This window comes from Uranotaenia lowii, chromosome 2 (genome assembly GCF_029784155.1).
Source record: "Uranotaenia lowii strain MFRU-FL chromosome 2, ASM2978415v1, whole genome shotgun sequence".
Lineage (NCBI taxonomy): Eukaryota > Metazoa > Arthropoda > Insecta > Diptera > Culicidae > Uranotaenia > Uranotaenia lowii.
This window is the reverse complement of record NC_073692.1, coordinates 108,024,569-108,047,386: the sequence shown is the minus strand read 5'-3', so window position 1 is coordinate 108,047,386 and position 22,818 is coordinate 108,024,569. Positions and strand designations below refer to the sequence as shown.

General features: G+C 37.8%; 1 protein-coding gene across 3 annotated transcripts in view; it reads left to right on the top strand.

Annotated features, from left to right (window-relative positions):
- The window catches only part of LOC129745796 (protein lingerer-like), a 159,981-nt gene that overhangs the window by 42,552 nt on the left and 94,611 nt on the right, over positions 1–22,818 (top strand). For all 3 annotated transcript variants that reach the window (XM_055739142.1, XM_055739141.1, XM_055739143.1), the window contains exon 2: positions 14,065–14,149. In XM_055739142.1, coding sequence (XP_055595117.1) covers positions 14,065–14,149 — 85 coding nt within the window. The remainder of the gene's footprint in view (positions 1–14,064; positions 14,150–22,818) is intronic.

Sequence of the window (22,818 nt, the reverse complement as noted above, 5' to 3'; positions counted from 1 at the left end):
ATTGAATTTGTGGCAATTTGTTTAAATTTGTTAGAGAAAATTAGAGGGTTTAAGTTCAAATGAGAAGAACCAGTGCTCAGTGTTGAGGCAGCCCATAGCCATGTGTCAATTAAGAATGACCATCAAAACTTGATGGCAACTCTGGGGAGAAGTAGAACTAACCAAATAACAAGATAGATAGTTTGAGTGCTGAAAATCAACCACCTGGTGTAAAAGGCTTGCGATTTAGATAAAAATATAGTTAAAATCCTTAAGATTATCAGTGGCTTTAATTGCAAAGTGCTTTACTACTAGAAGTATCATCCACGGTTAGTAATAATCACTTTCAAATAATAAAAACATAAAAATATCCCCTAAAAATACTTGCGAATATAGGACACGAGGAGATCGAATTGGCACGTTAGGCAATTATTAGCCCAAACCTGAAAATTTAAAATAAGGAAACTGTGAGTATAATAACCTTAATACTTACCTGAAATACTTACCTGAATACTTACCAAAATACTTACCTGATACAGCTAAGATAAATTGCATTAAATGCAATAACTCGCAAGTTAGTTTGATTAACAGATCAAACATAACCTCAAAGAAGTCAGAATTATCAATCAGATAAAAATACCTTCTCCGCTGTGCATAATAGACACAATCATTGTAAGTAATAACAAATCAATATTAAAAGAAGGAAACTAAATTTCTAAATTTAAATTAGGTTGATTTAAGGCAGTTTGGAGAAGAAGATCAAGGGAAGATTAAATCCTGTCAGTAAAAGCCTAAGGAGATAAGGTTAACTATAAAATTTGTAAGTAATCTTAGTCTTAACAAATATTTTAAGCATCTAAAAGATTTAATACACTTTCAGTTGAGCTGATTTATACTGCTGCAAAAAAATAGTAATCCGTCTCAAATAGATCCGAAATTACCGGAACACTCAGAGAGAGTGAAAATGTGCTAATTGTTGCAAATTATTGCAATTTGTGAAGCAGTTGTGGAATTTGATCATTACCACTCCAAATGCAAAAAACTCTCTCTAGATTTCAATGCCTTGTTCTTGCCTCCTATTGAGCTCTCTTGTTTCTCATCACCACCAGTGATGCCACATAAAAATCGGAATTTTTAAGCCCGAAAACTTCAGTATTCGGTATGAAAATTTCAAACTTCGGTATGATCATCATTTATGGTGCCTTTGTTTTAATAACTGATTTTGGCGTCCTGAATTCAAAACATATGTCAGATTTTGTCTATCACATTTAGTTTTGGTTATATGGTGAGAAGAAATTTGAAAATTGGTCAGTTTTGGGTAAAATCGATATTTAATTACTAATAAATCAAAACGAAATCTAAAAGCTGATTTTGAATCAATTTATAATCCTTCATTCAATCATGAATTCAGATCTAGTCTAGATGTTTTTGATTCAGAGATAAAATGTTGTAAAAAAATAATTCTACAGTTTAAGGTACCGTAAACTGGGGGAATGTTGATCACACGTTTAATTCATTTTTTAATGTTTTGGAAGGGGTTGCTTTATTGTAACACTAAATTTACAGTACAAAGCATGATCATTGATAGCAGAATATTCAAACGACATTAGTCGCTATAACTAAATGTTATATTTGTTATAAAATCGGATTTCATGTTTCGGGGTAACTTTGATCACTATGGTTTTAGCGTATTTTAACATCTTCAAAATTATTGTATAACAGTAATATTTTGTTTGGACTCAATTGATTTTTTTAACGATTTCTTTCAATAACAAAAATGCTCAAATGATGGAAAATGCTGTTGCATACATTTAGGCGCAAAATTTTTAAACATTCCTCAATTTTTTTTGGCCTTCAAAAAGTTAAATTTACCATCATGCGACTCCCTAGGTCCTGTCACATTTCTTATGTTCTTTTTTTATTGGAACATTTGTTCTATTCAGGCTTTTTCATTTAAAAAATTTCCGTTTTTTAATATCCAAACCATAAAAATAACTCTAAATCTATACCTATACAAAGGAAAAAAGTTAAACTTTCATATAGAATAACCCATTTTCTTCTAAATGTTATCATTTTATAAGAAAAGGTTTTTGTTTTTGAGTCTTCGAAAAAACTGTTTTTTTTTACTAATAATCAAAGGTTTGAAGAACCTCTTAGCTGAATGAAACTATGATTTCAAAGTAGTCGAAGATTTCCTTCTTTTTTTTAAACTTTAAAACTACATACATTTTAAGTAATGTTAAAAAATCTCCAACTACTAACCAAATTCAGCCTATTTGATACTCAGTTTATAGGCTTTCAAACGTAGAAAACAGTTTTCAGATATTTTTACTTTAGACTTAGTTAATGATGATTATCGCAAAAATTTCATGTTAATCAAAGTTACCCCGGTGATCAAAGTTCCCCCAGTATACGGTATTAGAAAAACTCTGATGACAACTGTTTATGTTACCATTCGACAAAGTCATTGAATATTTCATATAGAGGAATATAAGTCATTTAACAACTTGGTTGAAGACTGCAAAACGATTTGATCGACTTATAATTCGTTAAATATAAAAAATAAATTTCGGTATAAATTTTCTCCAAAATTTCGTCAAAATTCCCGATTTTTGCAGGTTTTGAAAAAATAAAGAAAAAGAAACTTCAGTGCTTAATCTTTTCTCACAAATCAAAATTACTCTTGGTCTTCGGGAATGTGGATTATAGAGGGAAAACCTTTATTTCCAAAATATTTATACCTAATGTTTTATAGCTTTGCTAAAAAAATGCACAAATTTATTTAATGAATTATTAGGTACCTGTCTTCACAAGTTAGCTCGAAAACAAGAGCAAAAATGAATATTTGGAATCAGTCAAAATTATTCAAAATATGCTCTTATATTCTTTGCCACTCGGAGATTTTTTTTGATTTTTTGGACTTGTACCATATTCCGAGCATGTACTTATCTTGGTTACTTAGTGTTATACATACAGCTTCAAGATATGATCTACAAACGTCTCAAACTGCTAAAATCTCTAATCTACCATGTTATTTTATAATCAAGATTCGATCTCAAGACAGTTGGCATAGAAGACAAAGATGATGCTGGCTTAATAGGATTACATTGCTTCTAAATAAAAATAAACATGGAAAATTGATAGTTTTAGTTGTATTTTGGAAGAATAAAATTGTCCTAACGAATTTACAAAAATCGTTATGAGATCGGTATGTTTTGCCAGAAATCAGTAGTTCTTGGTCAATTATTTCGCCAAAAATCGGTATAAATACCGGAAAATCGGTATGTGTGGCATCGCTGATCACCACCCATCGACTCAGGATTCCAGGGGAGCGAGCAAGTGGTCGATTGCTTCGGTCTTGCCGCTACTTTACAGCCAAATTGGTGAAGCGACCAGTGCTGCTCAAGGTTTTGAGTTTCGAGCAGACCACAGGGAGGTGTTGCTCTATTTCAAATCAAATCTTATGAATCTTATGATTATGATTATGATTCTTAAGATCTTATGAATTTAAAAAATAAAAAGCCGTAAAAATTTATTTTGTGGGAAAAGATATAACGGCTTACCGCCTGGACTTCAACCACCTCTTGCTGAAATTTAAGGGCATCTCAGCACAAGAAACCACTAGAAAATTTATTGATTAGCTCAGATGTTCATTATTGTGAGAATAAAAAAAACTCTTCAATAACATCAATTGATACGAAATCGTTATTCAATTTTTTTTGTTAACGCACAATTTCATACACTGTTACAGTACGTTGGTTTTCAGTCAAATATAACAACATGTTCGAGATGAAGAAACATTACTGTATAATCAAAAAATTGGAATACCACTGGACCGACAAGATCAACCAACACTCACGCGCCACACTAACTGTCATTACATCTATCAAGATCATTTCCGCCAAAAAGTTCGACTCATGCCGATCAAGTGTCGCTAATTTGCTGTGATAAAACCTGTGCTAGATTGTTTGGTGAACCAAATTCCGGTCAAAGAGATCCCAACAATCGCACGACTGTAAGTAGCGCAAATTCAATGAATGAAACGACGCACTATGCCTAAAAGAAACGTTTCACGTTGTAGGGTGTTTTAGGGACAAAGCGAGACAATCTTTTTCCGATGGCTCTTTGGCTGATGTAGAGAGAAACCACACATCGAGCGACTCCAACCACGAAGTTTATAAAGCCGACAGAGCGGGAACCTCCGCTAAAAGAAAGCGGATTCTGGAATCCCAGTAGAGTACACCAACAACAGGTAACCTCCAGCTATTTGGAGGCATTACGTGAGAACTAACCTGATTCAATAATCCCTTCAGCATCCGGAAGAGACTACACATCCAAGATCACGTAACGGCTAGGACGGCAATTCATTCGAACATAAAAAATTCATCAAGACAGGCGGCAACACCGAGGCCGATCGCCTGGTGGCGATAGCTAAAAAACATCGCATCGAGCTCGTTAGAGAGAAAAATCTAGCTAGAAGCGACCACCTCACAGGGTAAACCAACGTCGCTCACCTGGGAAAACTACACTCTCACGAAGCATCCATAGAAGGTCCCTCATCCTCGCCAACTAGGTGAACGTCGTGATCTGGAGAAGCGTCATCAGACAAGGAAACTGGTGGATTCGAATTGTTCGAAAAAGGTCCTCGACAGAGGGCCTTTTTTCTGAATCGGCTCTGACGCCCGTAGGAAACGCCTGAAGGGCGGCAACGTCATCACCTAGATTGCGTGGACACAATCAACTGTGGTAACCTCCTACCTTCTCTTGCGCCAGCGACGCCAGTGTTTACATGGAAGGCATATCTCCAGAGAGCAACTAAGCACGTGCGTGCATTACTGAAGGATTGTGAACGGAGCATGATCGGAGAGACACGATATTATCATCATCAATCCGCATCATCATGAAACGTTTTGCTCAGCCTTACGCATGAACGCATGGGATCGCATGTACCGAAGTCGAGCATGTATGCATGAAGGAGGACAGGAACGTAGGAAGTGACATAGCCGTGATTGAGTTGAGTGGAAGAGAGCCGTGCTAGTGTGAACGTGAGCATAGGGTTTGCACGCATCCTTCATTGATTCACACAGTGAGCTGACTGCATGTAGCCGTTTGAACCAGTATTCGAGACCGGGGCCCCGTCGACTGTGAGCAGAGTGAGCTGACTTGTTGGCAGCGGTACCAAGGAACAAACAGGTGCTTAGTTATAAGTAGAATCTATACATTAAGTCAATACAGTTTATGTTAGGATAATGCAATTTTCGCTCTGATGCTACTTTAAATTAAAAGATGCCTTGAGCATCATACCATGAAATTTGCTACGTGCCATTTCATTATTATGAGCTTATGGTTGAGCACACTTGAGTTTAAGCTGACATAGTCATCGATTGCCAGCTTGTCGATTCCCTTAAAATCATCGATCGCGTGATTATTCTGACAAAAAGCGATAGTGGCGAACTTGTAACATTGGCGCCCAACGAAATAAACCCACATAAGTTGAAATTACAATTAACGTTCTAGTTCTGTCAACGGTTAAAGTGCGTGGAAATTGTGTGACATGATGGATATCAACCACTTAGAAGATGATGAGCTTACTTTTGAGCTGGCACTGCGTGGAGTGAGGCCAAATTTAAGTGTACACCGATCAGTGAAACTTAAAAACCTGAAAACGATCCTCGACAAAGAAGCCAAGGAGAAGAACATCCCAACATCTTCAACGAATGTGATGTCAGATGTAGATAATATCTACAACTGCCAAGCAAAAATATCACCTATAGTTCACTTGGTAGAAACAGCTATTCGACAAAAATTATATTCGGATTTGGAAAAGTATCGCTCACGTTTGTTGCATTACCGCTTTCGTCTGGCTTTGATAAAGGACTCAATGATAACGACGAACGCTAACAAAACAATTTCAAAACTAGAGGCAGCACTGACAAGGATAGAAGAATGCTTACGACAACAACAACCTGCCAACGTAGGAGGGCGGCCAGGAGATCAGGATATTCTGCCCACGGAGAAGGAAACGTTAGATAGACTCAAACATTCAAATTTGCAGTCGAGCATAAAGGAGGTGGTGCAGCAACATGTACTGCTGGGTCAACAGCATAATAACAATCGAGCGGAACAACAAAGGAACCTTGTGCTACCGGAACAACAGGAACGGGAACAGCAAGGAAACCTCCCACAGCAGCGAGAACAACAAGAACTAATCCAAGAACAATTCCAACAACTGCAAGAGCCGCATCAATGGGATCGCCAACCGTGGACACAACAGCAACAACCGACAACACCAGCACCTTTGAATTCGTCACAACATCCCCTGCAAGCTGACCAAACTTTACACGCCCAGTTTCAAAATTTGATACGTCAGCAACAAGAGCAAATACAACAATTTGCCCAGTTACAAATGCAGTATGGACAACTTCAACAAAGCTTGGAAGAAGAGAAGCAAAGACGCTTCCAGCTCGAGCATGAAATTTCGATCCAAAGACAAGGTACGTATCAAAATTATTACGCCCACGATGCTGTAAGAAGAGGAGCTTTTGAACCGTATCCTAACGGGTTGACATCGCCGCTTAATGCCCATGCTGCCCAACAAAGCAGAATGGGAGATAATAGTAACCCAAGCAGATTTTCCCAACCACTACATAGATGGAAAATAGAAGAGTACGGAGGAGAAAACAACATCCAGAAGCTAGGCGAATTTCTTAACCAGATCAAAATGTACGCGGAAACCGAAGGCATGGATGACACCACGCTGCTGCGATCAGTTAAGCAACTGCTTAAAGGTCGCGCATTCGAATGGTACACCAGGACGTATCGCTATCTCCACACATGGGAAGCATTCAAATTGGAAATCAAAAAGGAATTCCTGCCACCATATTATTCGGAGATATTCAAACAAGATCTGTACCTAAGATTCCAGGGAGCCAACGAATCGTTCACTTCTTTCTACAGGGATTTGTTATCAATTTTCGAAATCATCGAACCTCCGATGCCAGAATCTGAGAAGCTATTCATCATAAAATCCCATTTGAATACCGAATTTGTGCCAATAGCAGCCGCGTCTCAGGTTACAACGGTGCAGCAACTAGTGAAAGTCTGTAAAGACTTTGAAGTATCCCGATCGTACGCCATGAAAAACCGACCATCAGCAATGTATCGTCCACCGTGGAACAAACCACTCCAACCTCAAAATACCAGGATAACCGGGATCAACTCGCCTGCTCAACAACTGCCATATCGCAACATTGGTCGACAACAAGTCAATATGTTAGAAAACAGTGTCATAGAACAGGAATCGGAGTTAGAACGAGAAGAATATCAGGAAAGAGAACTAACGCAACTAGAAACGGCAATGAATGCAGAGGAAGACGTGCTGACGATTACTGAGAACATCAACGCTCTACACTTGAGGCAAGGACCCTTCAACAGAAACCCAAGATACTCAGAGGACTCGACGAATACAAATGGTCAGAAAACGAAGATAACACTCACATGCTGGCAGTGCGAAACCCCAGGACATACTTACCTCATGTGCCAAAACCCAAGAACATTCGTATTCTGCTTCACCTGTGGCCGAAAGGGGTGCACAACAAGGAACTGTCAGAGTTGTCAAGCAAGATGGAGGCAGCTAGCACCAGAAAATCACCAGAGTTTTTCGGGAAACGGGAAAAGGGAGAGCCTTTAGAGGGGAAGGAGAACTCTTCCAACTCAAACAATATCCCCAACATCGCTGCTTTACCACACTTTCGAGAAATTGCATCACTTCTAATCAACCCCATCAATACGGACAACCGTCCATATGCAGAAGTCACCGTCCTAGGTCGAACTCTTCGAGGATTACTCGACAGTGGAGCTACGTGTTCATTGATTGGCGGGGAGCTAACAAAAATCTCAAATGATCTCGGTTTGACAAAATACCCGGTCAAAGGAGAAGTACGAACGGTTGACAACTCCCCTCATCAAGTATCCTACTTTGCATATCTACCAATAGCATACAACAACAAAACGCAAACCCTACCGGTTCTGTTCATCGAATCCATGCCAAAAGCCTTTATATTAGGCATGGACTTCTGGCAAGCGTTTGGCATTCGGGCAATGGTGTGTGGAGTAACAATTTCATCGAACGTTAACAAGGACATAGTGGACTCTCTTACTCCGACTGAAATCCAGGATCTTAAACAAACAATCTCGAAGTTTCCGACAATGCAAAACACCGGAAGACTAGGTCTGACAAACATATATCAGCATACAATTGACACCGGAAGTGCCGCGCCCTTCAAACAGAAATACTATCCCATGGCGAAGTTCGTGTTGGATGACCTAAACAAGGAGGTTGATCGTATGCTGAAATTGAAAGTAATAGAGGAAGCAATGTGTTGCCCGTGGAATAACGCAACAGTGGCCGTTAAGAAGAAAGATGGTTCTATGAGGCTTTGTCTCGACGCCAGAAAATTGAACTCAATAATCGTCCAGGAAGCCTATCCAATCCCACACATTGCATCTATAATGAACAACCTGAGTGGTTCCAAATTTCTCTCGTCTATAGATCTAGAATCTGCCTTCTGGCAAATACCTCTAGAGCCATCATCCAGACCAAAAACAGCTTTTACCATCCCACAGCGCGGTCACTATCAATTTAAAGTTGTACCATTTGGATTATCCACAGCAAGTCAAGCACTTTCCCGCGTCATGAATCACATTTTCATCGACTTGGAACCACGAGTTTTCGTCTATCTTGACGACCTTATCCTTGCCACAGAAACTTTCGAAGAGCATCTGGTCCATCTGAAGGAGATAGCACACAGATTAGGCAAAGCCGGATTAACCATCAACTCGGAGAAATCGATATTCTGCAGAAAATCTCTGAATTATCTTGGGTACGTTCTTGATGAGAAAGGCTGGCACGTGGATGACTCTAAAGTTGATGCGATCAGCAAATTCCCGACACCCTCGACCAAAAAAGAAGTCCAAAGGTTTATCGGCTTGTGTGGATGGTATCGACGCTTCATACGAAACTTTTCGGAGACAGCAGTTCCTCTTACAGAGCTTACGCGGGCAAAATCGAAGTTTAAATGGTCGGAAGATTGTGAGAAAGCTTTCCAAACTCTGAAGAATCAGCTAACCTCAGCACCTGTGCTAACCACGCCCGATTACTCAAAACCCTTTTCAGTTGCTTGTGATGCTAGTGACATGGCCATTGGTGCAGTACTTACACAAGAATCTAGCAAAGGAGAACAAGTCGTGTGCTACTTCTCGCAGAAATTGTCTCCCGCAGAGAGGAAGTATTCCGTGACCCAACGGGAATGCTTGGCCGTCATAAGATCTATAGAAAAATTCAGAGGATATCTTGAAGGTACTCACTTCACAGTCTTCTGCGATCACTCCAGTCTTTTGTACCTAAAAACCATGAAAAATCCCACTCCACTACTGGCTCGATGGATCCTGAGGCTGAACGCGTACTCCTTCGATATAAAGTACAGAAAAGGAAGCGCAAACATAGTTCCGGACTGTTTGAGCCGAATTGAAATGATAAACAATATTTCAGCGGTGATTGCGCCTTCTACGACGGATTCATGGTACAATGAATTGTGGAAGAAAATCAGCATTGACAAGGATAGCTTCCCAGACTTCCGTATCGTGGCAGGATTTCTGTATAAACATTGTTCGATCGTTAATGAGGTTGGAGGACGAGCACATCGCTGGAAAAAAGTCGTTCCTGGACCGGAGAGACCGGAGATAATGCGAAGATTTCATGACATACCCACGGCAGCACACTTGGGATACGAAAGGACCTTTCAAAAGATACAACGAGACCATTACTGGCCGAACATGTCAGTAGACATAAAAAAATACATCAGAAGTTGTGAAATTTGTAAAGCCTCCAAAGCACCGAATTGCACTCTAACACCTACGTTAGGCAACCCCAAACCTGCAAAACTACCCTGGGAGCTGATCTCGGTAGACTGGGTTGGACCCATGACCAGATCTCGAAAAGGTTTCAGCGTACTGCTCGTCGTGGTCGATTGGATCACAAAGTTTGTAATCGTGGAACCCTTTCGATCTGCAAACGCGCAGCAAATGGTTAATTTTTTGGAAAACTACGTGTTCTTACGCTTCTCGACCCCAAGAATCATCGTTTCCGACTCTGGATCCCAATTCTTGTCGCAGGTTTTCCAATCGTTCCTGAGAAGATACAGAGTGACACACATGAAGACAGCTTTTTATACTCCCATGTGTAATGCTGCGGAAAGGACGAATCGCACCCTAGTCACCTGTATTAGATCTCTATTAGACGTGGACCAACGTGACTGGGACCAGCACCTACAACAAATAGTGTGTGCAATAAACACGACCAAGCATGATACATTAGGCTGCAGTCCACACTATTGCAATTTCGGAAGAGACCATATCCTTTTTACAGAAGCTTATCCCATGGCAAATCTCAACACGGTAGATGATCCAGTAAAAACCCAAGGATTACGGTTTGAGGTCATCAAAAACATCCAGGAGTTCGTTCTGACTCGCATCAAGAAAGCCCACGAAACCAGCAAACAACGTTACGACTTACGGGCACGCAGCTTATTAGAAGACATAAAAAGCGGGAAAACCGGAGTTTATCACGCCAAAGACATCAAGGAGGACTGAAATATACCAGCTATGTACACAGTAAAACGTTAACCAAAAAGCTCAACGCCACGAAAATATGCTCCATAATTTAACTAGCAACCCGGTAACAGGTCCCGACCTGGCCAATTATGGTAGTAGCCAAAACAACTCACTCAATTAACCAGACTAGAACAAAGTTTCAACTACAGTTCCACTCAAAATTAAATTTTGCACCACGCACAAAACTGATCTAACTCAATTAAAATAACCTGCTCAACCTAAAATAAGCACTCCAAGAAGCACAGCATTTTCATACAGATTACATGAAACAAATCCTGTCATGGATAGCAAAGTAGCCTAAAATCCAATCTCTAAAACCTGCAAAAATTCAATTAATTATAAGACTAAAAGCCAGTAGCCAAAATTAGTTTAAACCATACTGCGCAGCATGGAAACCAAATCTAATCTTGCTTTTATGTCACTATCATTGTGAGAGCAAGCAAATCTTATGACCATTTAGTAAGTCTTGTATTGCATCGTCTTGCAAACTGTATTCGAGGTCCACGATTGGAAGTTTTGTTGAATCAGTCAATATAGTTAAGTTCTATAACATAAGCGAAACTGCATTCGAATTCTTAGAAAACTGTATTTGAAGTCCAAATATGGAATAATTTGTCAAATCAGTAATAGCCAATAAGCGAAGCACAGAAGAGGATAAACCAACATTAGCGAAATTTTCGGGAATTTGTTGATATTCCCGAAAATTTCTTTCGGGATAAAATCGGAGTTGTTACAGTACGTTGGTTTTCAGTCAAATATAACAACATGTTCGAGATGAAGAAACATTACTGTATAATCAAAAAATTGGAATACCACTGGACCGACAAGATCAACCAACACTCACGCGCCACACTAACTGTCATTACATCTATCAAGATCATTTCCGCCAAAAAGTTCGACTCATGCCGATCAAGTGTCGCTAATTTGCTGTGATAAAACCTGTGCTAGATTGTTTGGTGAACCAAATTCCGGTCAAAGAGATCCCAACAATCGCACGACTGTAAGTAGCGCAAATTCAATGAATGAAACGACGCACTATGCCTAAAAGAAACGTTTCACGTTGTAGGGTGTTTTAGGGACAAAGCGAGACAATCTTTTTCCGATGGCTCTTTGGCTGATGTAGAGAGAAACCACACATCGAGCGACTCCAACCACGAAGTTTATAAAGCCGACAGAGCGGGAACCTCCGCTAAAAGAAAGCGGATTCTGGAATCCCAGTAGAGTACACCAACAACAGGTAACCTCCAGCTATTTGGAGGCATTACGTGAGAACTAACCTGATTCAATAATCCCTTCAGCATCCGGAAGAGACTACACATCCAAGATCACGTAACGGCTAGGACGGCAATTCATTCGAACATAAAAAATTCATCAAGACAGGCGGCAACACCGAGGCCGATCGCCTGGTGGCGATAGCTAAAAAACATCGCATCGAGCTCGTTAGAGAGAAAAATCTAGCTAGAAGCGACCACCTCACAGGGTAAACCAACGTCGCTCACCTGGGAAAACTACACTCTCACGAAGCATCCATAGAAGGTCCCTCATCCTCGCCAACTAGGTGAACGTCGTGATCTGGAGAAGCGTCATCAGACAAGGAAACTGGTGGATTCGAATTGTTCGAAAAAGGTCCTCGACAGAGGGCCTTTTTTCTGAATCGGCTCTGACGCCCGTAGGAAACGCCTGAAGGGCGGCAACGTCATCACCTAGATTGCGTGGACACAATCAACTGTGGTAACCTCCTACCTTCTCTTGCGCCAGCGACGCCAGTGTTTACATGGAAGGCATATCTCCAGAGAGCAACTAAGCACGTGCGTGCATTACTGAAGGATTGTGAACGGAGCATGATCGGAGAGACACGATATTATCATCATCAATCCGCATCATCATGAAACGTTTTGCTCAGCCTTACGCATGAACGCATGGGATCGCATGTACCGAAGTCGAGCATGTATGCATGAAGGAGGACAGGAACGTAGGAAGTGACATAGCCGTGATTGAGTTGAGTGGAAGAGAGCCGTGCTAGTGTGAACGTGAGCATAGGGTTTGCACGCATCCTTCATTGATTCACACAGTGAGCTGACTGCATGTAGCCGTTTGAACCAGTATTCGAGACCGGGGCCCCGTCGACTGTGAGCAGAGTGAGCTGACTTGTTGGCAGCGGTACCAAGGAACAAACAGGTGCTTAGTTATAAGTAGAATCTATACATTAAGTCAATACAGTTTATGTTAGGATAATGCAATTTTCGCTCTGATGCTACTTTAAATTAAAAGATGCCTTGAGCATCATACCATGAAATTTGCTACGTGCCATTTCATTATTATGAGCTTATGGTTGAGCACACTTGAGTTTAAGCTGACATAGTCATCGATTGCCAGCTTGTCGATTCCCTTAAAATCATCGATCGCGTGATTATTCTGACAAAAAGCGATAGTGGCGAACTTGTAACAACACAAGATCTGGAAGTAATCTTAGTAGTTAGTTTAGTTATCAAAATTATTAACTGTTAAGATTTGCTAGATTCTCAAATAAAAACTTAGAAAAAACTTTTATCGTATAAACCAAATAACCATGCCAGCTTTTTTTTCTCGGCGTAAGTTCTTTTTAACTTCTTATTATTCAATGAGATTACCGTCAAAACTAGTATGTATTTTTCTTGCAAAAAAAAATAGTGTGAAATATGAAGTATTTTATTTCTTCAACGGAAACCTCTTTCCACTGAAATCAATTTTCTAGATTAGTTAGGGTTAGTTTGAATGTTCAAATGGTACCTCCTTTTTCCTTTTTTACCGTCTAACATTTTGAAAATTTTAGAATAAAATCGGAAACATCTATACGAATTCGCAAACCAAGTTTTTTTTTTCAACTCGCAACGGGTCAGAGTTTGCTAATTACGTTAAGTTATTTTACTCGCGCGCCGCGTAGCCCGTCAATGGTGAATGTCATATGATGTGAAGGTCAAAACTATTATGTTCTGGTTTTTCTAGAGAGCGAGAAAAAAAATCGGGGCAAAACGTGTTTCTTCATTGCGAGGAGGAGTAGGGTACCAGATAAAGAATTGTAAGAAGTAGGAGTAGGTATTCTATACCTACACTCAACAGAAGGTGTTCGATTCTTTCGTATGGCAAGGCAAGGTTCTCGTTTGTTTCGTTCTACGCCGAAGTCAGCAGTTCTGGAGGCTTGGTGTCCGGTTTTCAGCAACTTCTCGGCGAAAATAACCAGTTTCTTGGGTGACTGGTTAAATGGAGTAAGATCCAAATCGTTAACGTGTAATTGAATTTATTCAGAATAAAGCAAATGAAAAAGGCTCATAAATTTGAGTTCTAAAAGAGTGGGTTTCATACATTCTGTCATCGGAAACCATCAATAAAAAATTTGATCAGTTTATAATTATTTTAAATTTTGATTCTTTACAGATCGACGGTCACGATTCGGGAACGGAGTCCGATGGTGATTTGGACCAGGAAGATGATTTGGTTCAGGAGCACGACATGGAGCTAAGTAAGTTTTGCATTCAAAATACCTATTTCCAATCATTTTTGGAGCTCTCCTCTTTTTGATGATATTTTTTTATAAAATGTTAACTGACTAAAAGGTGCAGAAAGCTACTAGTTCACTACACTAAAGCTTAGTTCTTTTAGAAATGGGACAGTTACGAATGCGTGTATCTCAAAAACTGTTCGTTTGATCTTAATACTTTCTATGAAGGAAATGAAGGTATTTTTATGATAATTCATGAAAAAATTTGAAAAAAATTTTTTTTTCCGTTTTTTGTAAGACAAAATATACTTTATTCTTGGTACCGTACCTCCCATCGGCTGGCGCACACTTTTTCCAGTCTGATATTGATCAGTTTTTTAAACTTATACTTCGTCTAATCTGTATTTTAGGTGGCTACATCCTCCTCCTTCAATTTCTGCTGCTTGTTGGTCCAATACTTCTCTTTTGAAACTTAATGAGGGTAATTTAGTGGTTGTAGTTGTTTTGAAATTAACAAAACTTGATTATTTTTGAGCCAATTTAAAGTTTTTTATGGAATTTCTGCTGGAAAAATATGGCAATAACGCAGTTAAACCATCATGAGATTAAACTTAAAGTATAATCGGTTAGTTTAGATCGTAGGTTGCGATGGGTACCTACATGATTACTCTTTTTGGGCTTTTAAAAACATGGAAAACCAAAGTTTTCGTTTTGAAAATTGTTGATTTTTTCCACAGGAGCAGAATATCGGCAAATCATTATATTTTTACAACACAACCAGCAAATACACACTTTATTATGCTCGGAACCTTGCCACGAGCAGACATGGCAAAAGATTCAAACGCTGGAATTTGTTTGAAGTAGGGTAGGTATTTCAAAGTTTTGTCGTTCATCAGAAATCATCTGTCCCATGGTCTCGTTAACGGCTGAATAGCATTCGAGCTCTGGAACTAACAAAAAATTGTTGTTTAAGATTAAGTTTGAATGACTCATTACTAGGCAACACTTTCAGCTTATCGGAGAAATTTTATTTGGACATTTCAGCGATCTACCCTTAGTTTTTCGCTTGTTCAATATTAAAGATGCTGGTATGAGACTTGATTTCCCTGATGCCGTAGATTTCGATCATGTGCTCCACTCTAATGCTTGATTTGAACTTTGTGGACATTTTTGACAGTGTTACTACTACTGTTACTACTTTTCCACCACTTACACACAGTAATTCTTTGAATAATCCACGGTTTCGTCAGCCGTCAAGTTGATAATGATAGATTTTTATGGAAACTGTGCAAAATTATTTTTTCCTTTTTCTCTTGCATCGTAAATATCGCAAAAACGTGTGAATTTTAAATAGTACTTTTCACAGGCAACAAAATGCTTTCAAAGTTTTGAATGTTTGATTACTAGTAAACGAGCTATTAGCAAAAGAAAGTGTACCATTTCTAAAAGAACTAAGCTTTATTCTACTAGTACACACAACAGCCAAAAATTACAGTTTAATTTCCAACTCATCTTGATTTTCTGGATCTTTTCTCATACAAAGTAAAACTCGGTGCGGTAATTCAGGAAGCAATAAAATCATCGCACATTCTACGCTTATGCTAAGTGGCTCAAATTAAAAAAGAAACATGTGGGAGCTATATTTTGCTGGGTGATAGGTACAGCATAACTGTTTGTGTATTTCATCAATATAAATATTGGATTTAGTGCTTTAAAAACTTTAAGCTTAAATTTAAATTGAAATTTTTTTTTCGATAAGTTTGGCAATAACAAATAATTCTTTGCAAAGTATTGTTAGTTTACTTTTTTTTTTTGTTTCGATTATAGTCGTTTTACCATATTTATGGCATTCGCGACTTTATCAACGTTACAGTTGGCGGATCGTTATTGAAAAACTTATCCGGTACAACTGTGTTCGATGTTTACTCTTGGGCTCGAACTCGCGGACATCGGCTCAGGAGACAACAGACTTGCCAACTGAGCTATATCACAAGCCCGTTTTTTTGTTAGTTTACAAAAATACGATGAACATTTTACTAAACATTTGGTGATACAATACCTACTATTATTTTAGTCTATAAAATCGTTTAGCTGTTTTAGCTTTCAACAAAAATATCATCAATATCGAGGTTTTAACATTTTGTTCTTCTTTTTTTTTAAGACGTAAATTGAATCTATTAATCATCGTAAACGATCCATTTGTCGTGATTTGACGAATCTTACTCATCTTAATTCAGAGGCTCACTCGGACAGGTCTGTCGCTCACAAGAATAAGGAGTGTATTTGAAACAAATGCAACACTTTGTTTTGTGGTAAATTTTTGAATGCATGGATCGAAATTGATAAAATTTACAGTGAAGTTACCTAGAAATGTTCACATGTGCTAAATTTGGTAGCGATCTGTTAAATAAGCGGTGTTTAAGCTAGGGTCCAATGAAGAAGTGGATCGACTTTTAATTTTGTCCGGTACATTCCGCCACTTCACACTATGACCCTTCCCTTTTCCAAATCAAGGATTTTTTGAATGATGTTCTCAATTTCTTGGAGCTTTCTCTCAAAATAAACTCAAAATTATGTATTTGATCGAAGTTATGACAAGTTTTGCACATTGTCCTCCTTCGGCAAATAACAACATCGCTGACTAATTATCACTCCACCACAATTTTCTCATAATGACAACACGATTCAAAATCAAATTAAAACAAAAATATCATCTTTGTAAGAACTATAGAAGTCCTTTGAAAGGAAAACTGTCAATATTAGAGGAATTTTTCATGTATGTATAATGTATATTTAGCTTTTTATGGTAGATACTAGGGTAAGTGAGCCCTATTTTGGCATGGTCCTTTTCTTGGCATGCCAACATGTCTTTTCATGTTTTTCAGGTCCAAATTGAGCTTAAAAAATTTTGAATATATTTTCATTGCGAAGAGAATAATTTGTTTCAAATCTGTGCATACCGAATTTTTTGATTGTTTGTACTTTAATAAAGAAGTAAATTTTTTTCGATCTGCATCCGAGGAAATTATGTTGGAAATCACCGTATGAAAATCAGATGAACTCACCTTTCTAGTGCAACTGTTAAATTCACATGCGATTTCAAACGCGGACATTCATTTGAAAAATTTTCAATAAATACTCATGCTTACAGTTAAACTCGGCCAAAAATCCAAAAATACTAGAAAGACTAAAGAGTGAATATTTATTTAGGTTTTGAATAAAAATTTAAAACTAATTTTGTTCCTTTTCTGGGCATGCAACTTCAATCGAAATACACCACCAGTGTTGGAAGCTGAAAAAAAATACAAGTTCGTTAAAGAGGTATTTTTGGGATGATGTCTTCCATAAAACTTCATTTAAAACTACGCTTAAATGTTTTCATACTAATTGGGCTGTATGATAAGACCGTTGCTATCAACTTATGCTTCGAAATAAGTTGGAGAACATAAGTGATTCGACTAACTAAAAGTCATATCCGAGCATTGAAAATGCAAAAATCGCTATTTGGGAACCATGAATCGAAGGTACATTGGTATGCGTGCAAACAGCATTTGCATTGCAATCTGCCGAGCAAAAGCCACGTGGTCTCCTACAGAACACAGTGGTTCGAAATATTAAAAAAAAAACTAATTTAACTTAAGCATCTCACAAGACTTAAGATGTTTTTCTTATCTAAAAATTGTTAAATCGATGGCAATTTATGACTTTAGTATATAAAATACATAATTAATTGAGATTTGGAATCGTTTTCTATTGCTTGGGAACCATATACCTACTCAGATTTAATTTTTTGGATTTTTGTTCTAATTTTTTCATGGAAACAGAAGTTTTAAGTTTAGGAAAATATCGTTTGCTTTCCAATTATTCCTTAAAATATTTGATGTGAGTCGAATTAAAAAAAAATGTTTTAGCAAGGTTCAGATTCTAACATCTATTTAGCGTGTCAAACCACTGCGCAACACCCCTGGCATTCGAGATGGCTCTTGCTAGAAGCTCATAATCTCAGCTAACAAATTCAAAAGGGCAACATTTTAAAATACCATTCAAGAAATTTTTCAATTTCTTACTTTATGAAGCCAAACTCCACAATATGAAGACAGTTGTTTGGTAGTGAAAATAACCCTATGTGTCGCAATCGCATTGCGAAATTTCTGGACTTCCGACTTTTTGAAATGAAAGCTTATTTTGTGCTTCCCTTTCAACCAAATTTCATCAATGTTTTCAAAAGCCTTTTTGTTGTATGAGTGGCGCCCGGTGTTCCATCGTCGCATAGAACTTTACGCTCAGCTGACGTCATTCTGTCAGTGGCCATATATTCAGAATAGCCAACGATTCTGTTAACTGTCAATTGAGCATTGTTGGTAAAGATCTATTGTACTTTGCTGGTGGCCAAGAATCGGATCATCGAAACGGCAAACAATTGGTACGGCGGCCAAGTAATTGGAGCACCGCAGTGAGTACTTTGCATGCATTTTACTCACATTAATGAAAGTTCCATAGAGAAAACATATTTTTGTTGAGCTCTAAGCAAGTTAGCAAGTAAATTCTTCAAAGGATGTTATATGGTGCACTCAACAGGAAGGTACGAATGTCGAAAAAAAGGGTAAACTATGCCTTAGGTGCCAAGGTCGGGTACATTTACCCTATGTAATATTATTTACCACTCACGGATTTACAGCTTCACTTTTTTTTAAACTTTGGTTCCTTTATCTTCTCCGGAACATCCAGAGAAGACTTGGCAAGAATTTTTTTGCTGGAGATTTGCCAGGTGCTTGCTTAGAATGGATTTCAAAATTTCACTCCGTTAGCTGTCAAACTGTTTAAAGCAGGGGTGAGCAACCTTTTTATCCAACGGGCCAATTTAAATTCAAAATATTCTCGGCGGGCCGCACTAAAAAAAAAAAACAAAGATAATAACTGTTAATTCGTTACAAATACAAATGTTTGGCTTTTTTTAAACAAACGAATTCATGGGTCATTTACTTGACATTATTCGAAAAGAAATTTGACATCATTTTTGTATGCAGTTGAAATTGATTATGTCCGTCACTGAATCAAAATCAGGGATTGTTATCGTTTTGGAATGCATTAATTTTTTTTTCAATTAATTTGAACTTCTCTGCAATCATTCGTTCTTCCAATCATAGTCCACATTCGTATAATTTACATCACATTTTCCCTAAAAACGGAATTTTTTTTAAGATCTTTCTACGATGCATAAACACGTTTTTCTCGTTTCCATATAAAAATCTTTCTTGTTTAAACCGGGGTGGTACCTTCTTTTTACTTCAATTCGAAATTTTTCTGGAGCTTTGTCTATCCAGTACCTAACAGCAATAACTTAAAAAAGAGTGAAATATTTTTTTCATTTTTGAAACCGTCTTTTCAGCGTTGGACGTTGAATCATTGTTCAAATTCACTAATCAAAATTTCGGTTTTCTGCGCGGATTTCCAAAAAGTCTTTCCACTGTTTAAATTTACCCTCGAAGCCCTGCTTTTTTTTGTAGAATAGGTGAGTTTTTTTTTACATAAAATGATGATGATATTTGCTAAAATCCTAAGAATACCAATAATTTCACAGATTCCGAAGTAAATTTTGTCCATGAGTTTACATTCTTCATTGTTTTTATTATTTTAAAAAATATTATAAATTTAATTTTCTGCTACTGGGATAGGATTTCTAACGCTAGTTAAAGAATATTTCTTGACGTATTTAATAGGAATTGATATTTTCGAAGTGAAAACACTAAATTTTCAACATTCAACATCACAAAACATTTTCACAGATTTTCAAATAAAAAATTACAATTATGGGATTTATCATGAACACAGATTTTTTTCCGGCAATTTTAATGCTTAGTCATGTCGATATGAAATCTTCAATTGCTCAACCATGTTTTTTAAGCAAAACGAAGAAAGTCATATACGCTTAAATACGCAAAAGTATTCCATTTTTAAATGATTTAATTTTTTGCTAGAATTTGATTACCAATGAAATAAGCGTTTTCGTACAATTTAATAAAATAATCATGTTTTCAAGAAAAAATCTGCTGAGTTAATTTATCATACAACTGTACCTATGACAGGAATTTAAAACAACTCATCATTATGTGCTGAACAGTAGTCCTCCGACACTTTTATTTGCCTTCGTCGACTTGGTATTAGTTATTGATTTTGAATAGGAAACCCTTGAAGGAATAGTTAGGAATACTGTATTTTAAATTAGAAAAATACCAAAATACAACGTTTCTGACTATAATGTTGCATTTTACCCTTTGAAGAAAAACCGATTGAATACTTAAATTTTTGAAAAAAAAAGTCACGAGTCTTAATGAGTGTGGGATAAATCCAAACAAAAACACGTGAAGTGCATATTTGAACAAGTCATCGATATATCAACTATTTTTGGTTTATTGACTGGTATTTTATGATAATTAACGATCTATCACAGGAAAAAAAATGGAAAATTAATTCAATTTTCGAAACGCTTCGTGGGCCGCATATTGGGGTCTCAAGGGCAGCAAGCGGCCCGCGGGCCGCTGTTTGCTCACCACTGGTTTAAAGCACGGTTTGATCCCCCGTTTTTGTACATTTCAACGATGGACAACGTTTTGAACTAGTCGGCATAAATTTTGGCCTGTTTTCAGTCTGTTGGACGAACCAGAGAGAAATTAAACCTGGTGGTGAAATCATATTTTTTTTCTTTCATGGAATTAGTAATCCTTACAGTTATTCAAATTTAAGCTCACCACTAGATTCCCTAAGACTTCTAGAACCATTTATAACATGAATTTTGGTCGAATAGTTGATTTTAAGGGTTTCGGGGTGTTTCAAAAAAACTTTCCTGAGCTGATCCTGCCCAAAAATTTTGGTCTAGAACATACTCATCGGGCGCTATCTCGAAAATCACTTGACAGATCGTCTCAAAATTTTGAACATGTAAAAATTCTATTGCAACGTAATTTTTCTGGACATTTCATCAATTTCCAACTATGTGTTCAAAGGTTATTGAAAATACACTCCTAAGATCTATGAATGACTTGGTTCTGTTTGTTTTGTCTAGTGTAGCCAAAATAACAAACTTTCCTCTAAGACAAAACATTATTTTTCAAATATGCTTCATCGCAATTCACCATCCATTTTTATTTAACAAAGGCTTTTCGAATCTTAAAATTTATTTTCTGGAATTTATCATCCAATTATAAAACATTCTTAGCAGCAGAGTCTTTCCAATCAGTGCTTTTCTTGGCGTTCTGTCTTTGTTTACTAGAGCCAAAATAAGCAAAAAACATTCCTAGCAACAGTTTTTCACCTGAGGCCGAATCAGAAATACAATCTGCGCTTCCGTGCTAATCTGTTTTTTCTACCGGAGCCAAATCAGAAACAAGTTTTTCGTAGTTTCCTTGTGATAATCCGTCTTTTTATCAGAGGCCAAATCAAAAACAAACAATCTTAGCAGCAGTTCTTAAAATCTGCGCTTCCTGTGTCAATCTGTCTTTCTATCGGAGGGCGAATCATAAACTAACAACAGTAGCAGCAGGCAGTCTTCTTGAGCTAATCAGTTTCTTTTTTCATCGGGAGCCGAATCATAAACAAATTTGTCGTAGCAGCAGCCTTAAAGTTTGCGCTTTATGTGCCAATCCGTCTTCCTACCGTTTGTTTTATTTGTTTTGCCTAGTGATACCAGATTAACAAACTTTCTCATACAAATTTAATAGATTAACTGCCGTAATTTATGTTCGTTACTTAGTTTATCGGCCTTATCGGTGAAAAGTAATATCCTTTTTTAGTAAGAACATCTGAAGATTAGGAAATTTTATAGACGGATAGAAAGTTACAAGAAATGAAAGATGGTGAAAATGAGCGGGTAAAGATTATTAGAAGCATTATCATCACATACCAAATTTTTGTTCGGCACGGGTCAACTACTATGAAGTGGTAGGTATAGATGGAGTAGTAGGCCAAGCGTGGTTCGCCCCACAAGCGGTAACTTGCAGCGCGGACGAACGAACAAAAAATGGTCTCTTTCTTAGTCGACGGGAACTTATCTGAGCGATCATATACAACCTTTTTGTTCGGTCGCACTGCAAGTTACCGCTTGTGGGGCGAACCACGCTTGGCCTACTAATGTGTTGTGGTAGATGAAATTTTATCTTTATCTACCACTTCATAGTAGTTGGCCCGTGCCGAAGAAAAAAATCTGGGGGCAATAAGGGCATAGTGGTCACCTTAAGATGGACGCAGTTCATTTGGAACGCGAGGAAAGCACACTGAAGTATGCCAGCAGAATTCATCAGATGTGCGGCAGAATTCATCAAGTGGGAACAAAATTCACCAAGTGTGCGGCAGAATTCACCAAGTATGTAGAAAAGTTCATCAGATGTGCGTTTCATCTTTGATTTTCGATTTACATGGGATTCGATGAATACTTCATACCTCCGATTTAACCATAGAAAACAGCTATAACATTTGAGTTACTTCATTGTTTCTTGTACAGACGCTTTAAAAAAGTCTATTGTCTAACTGCTTGAAACTTGAAAAAAACTTGACGTTTAAAAATGCTTTTTTTTTAATTTTTTGCCGAAAGCTGGAAATCAGTCACTGTAGGGGCATAATGAGAACACCATCCGGGGCACTATAAGCACCATTAATCGGGGCACGATGAGCATTTTCTGCCATAGAATCTAGCA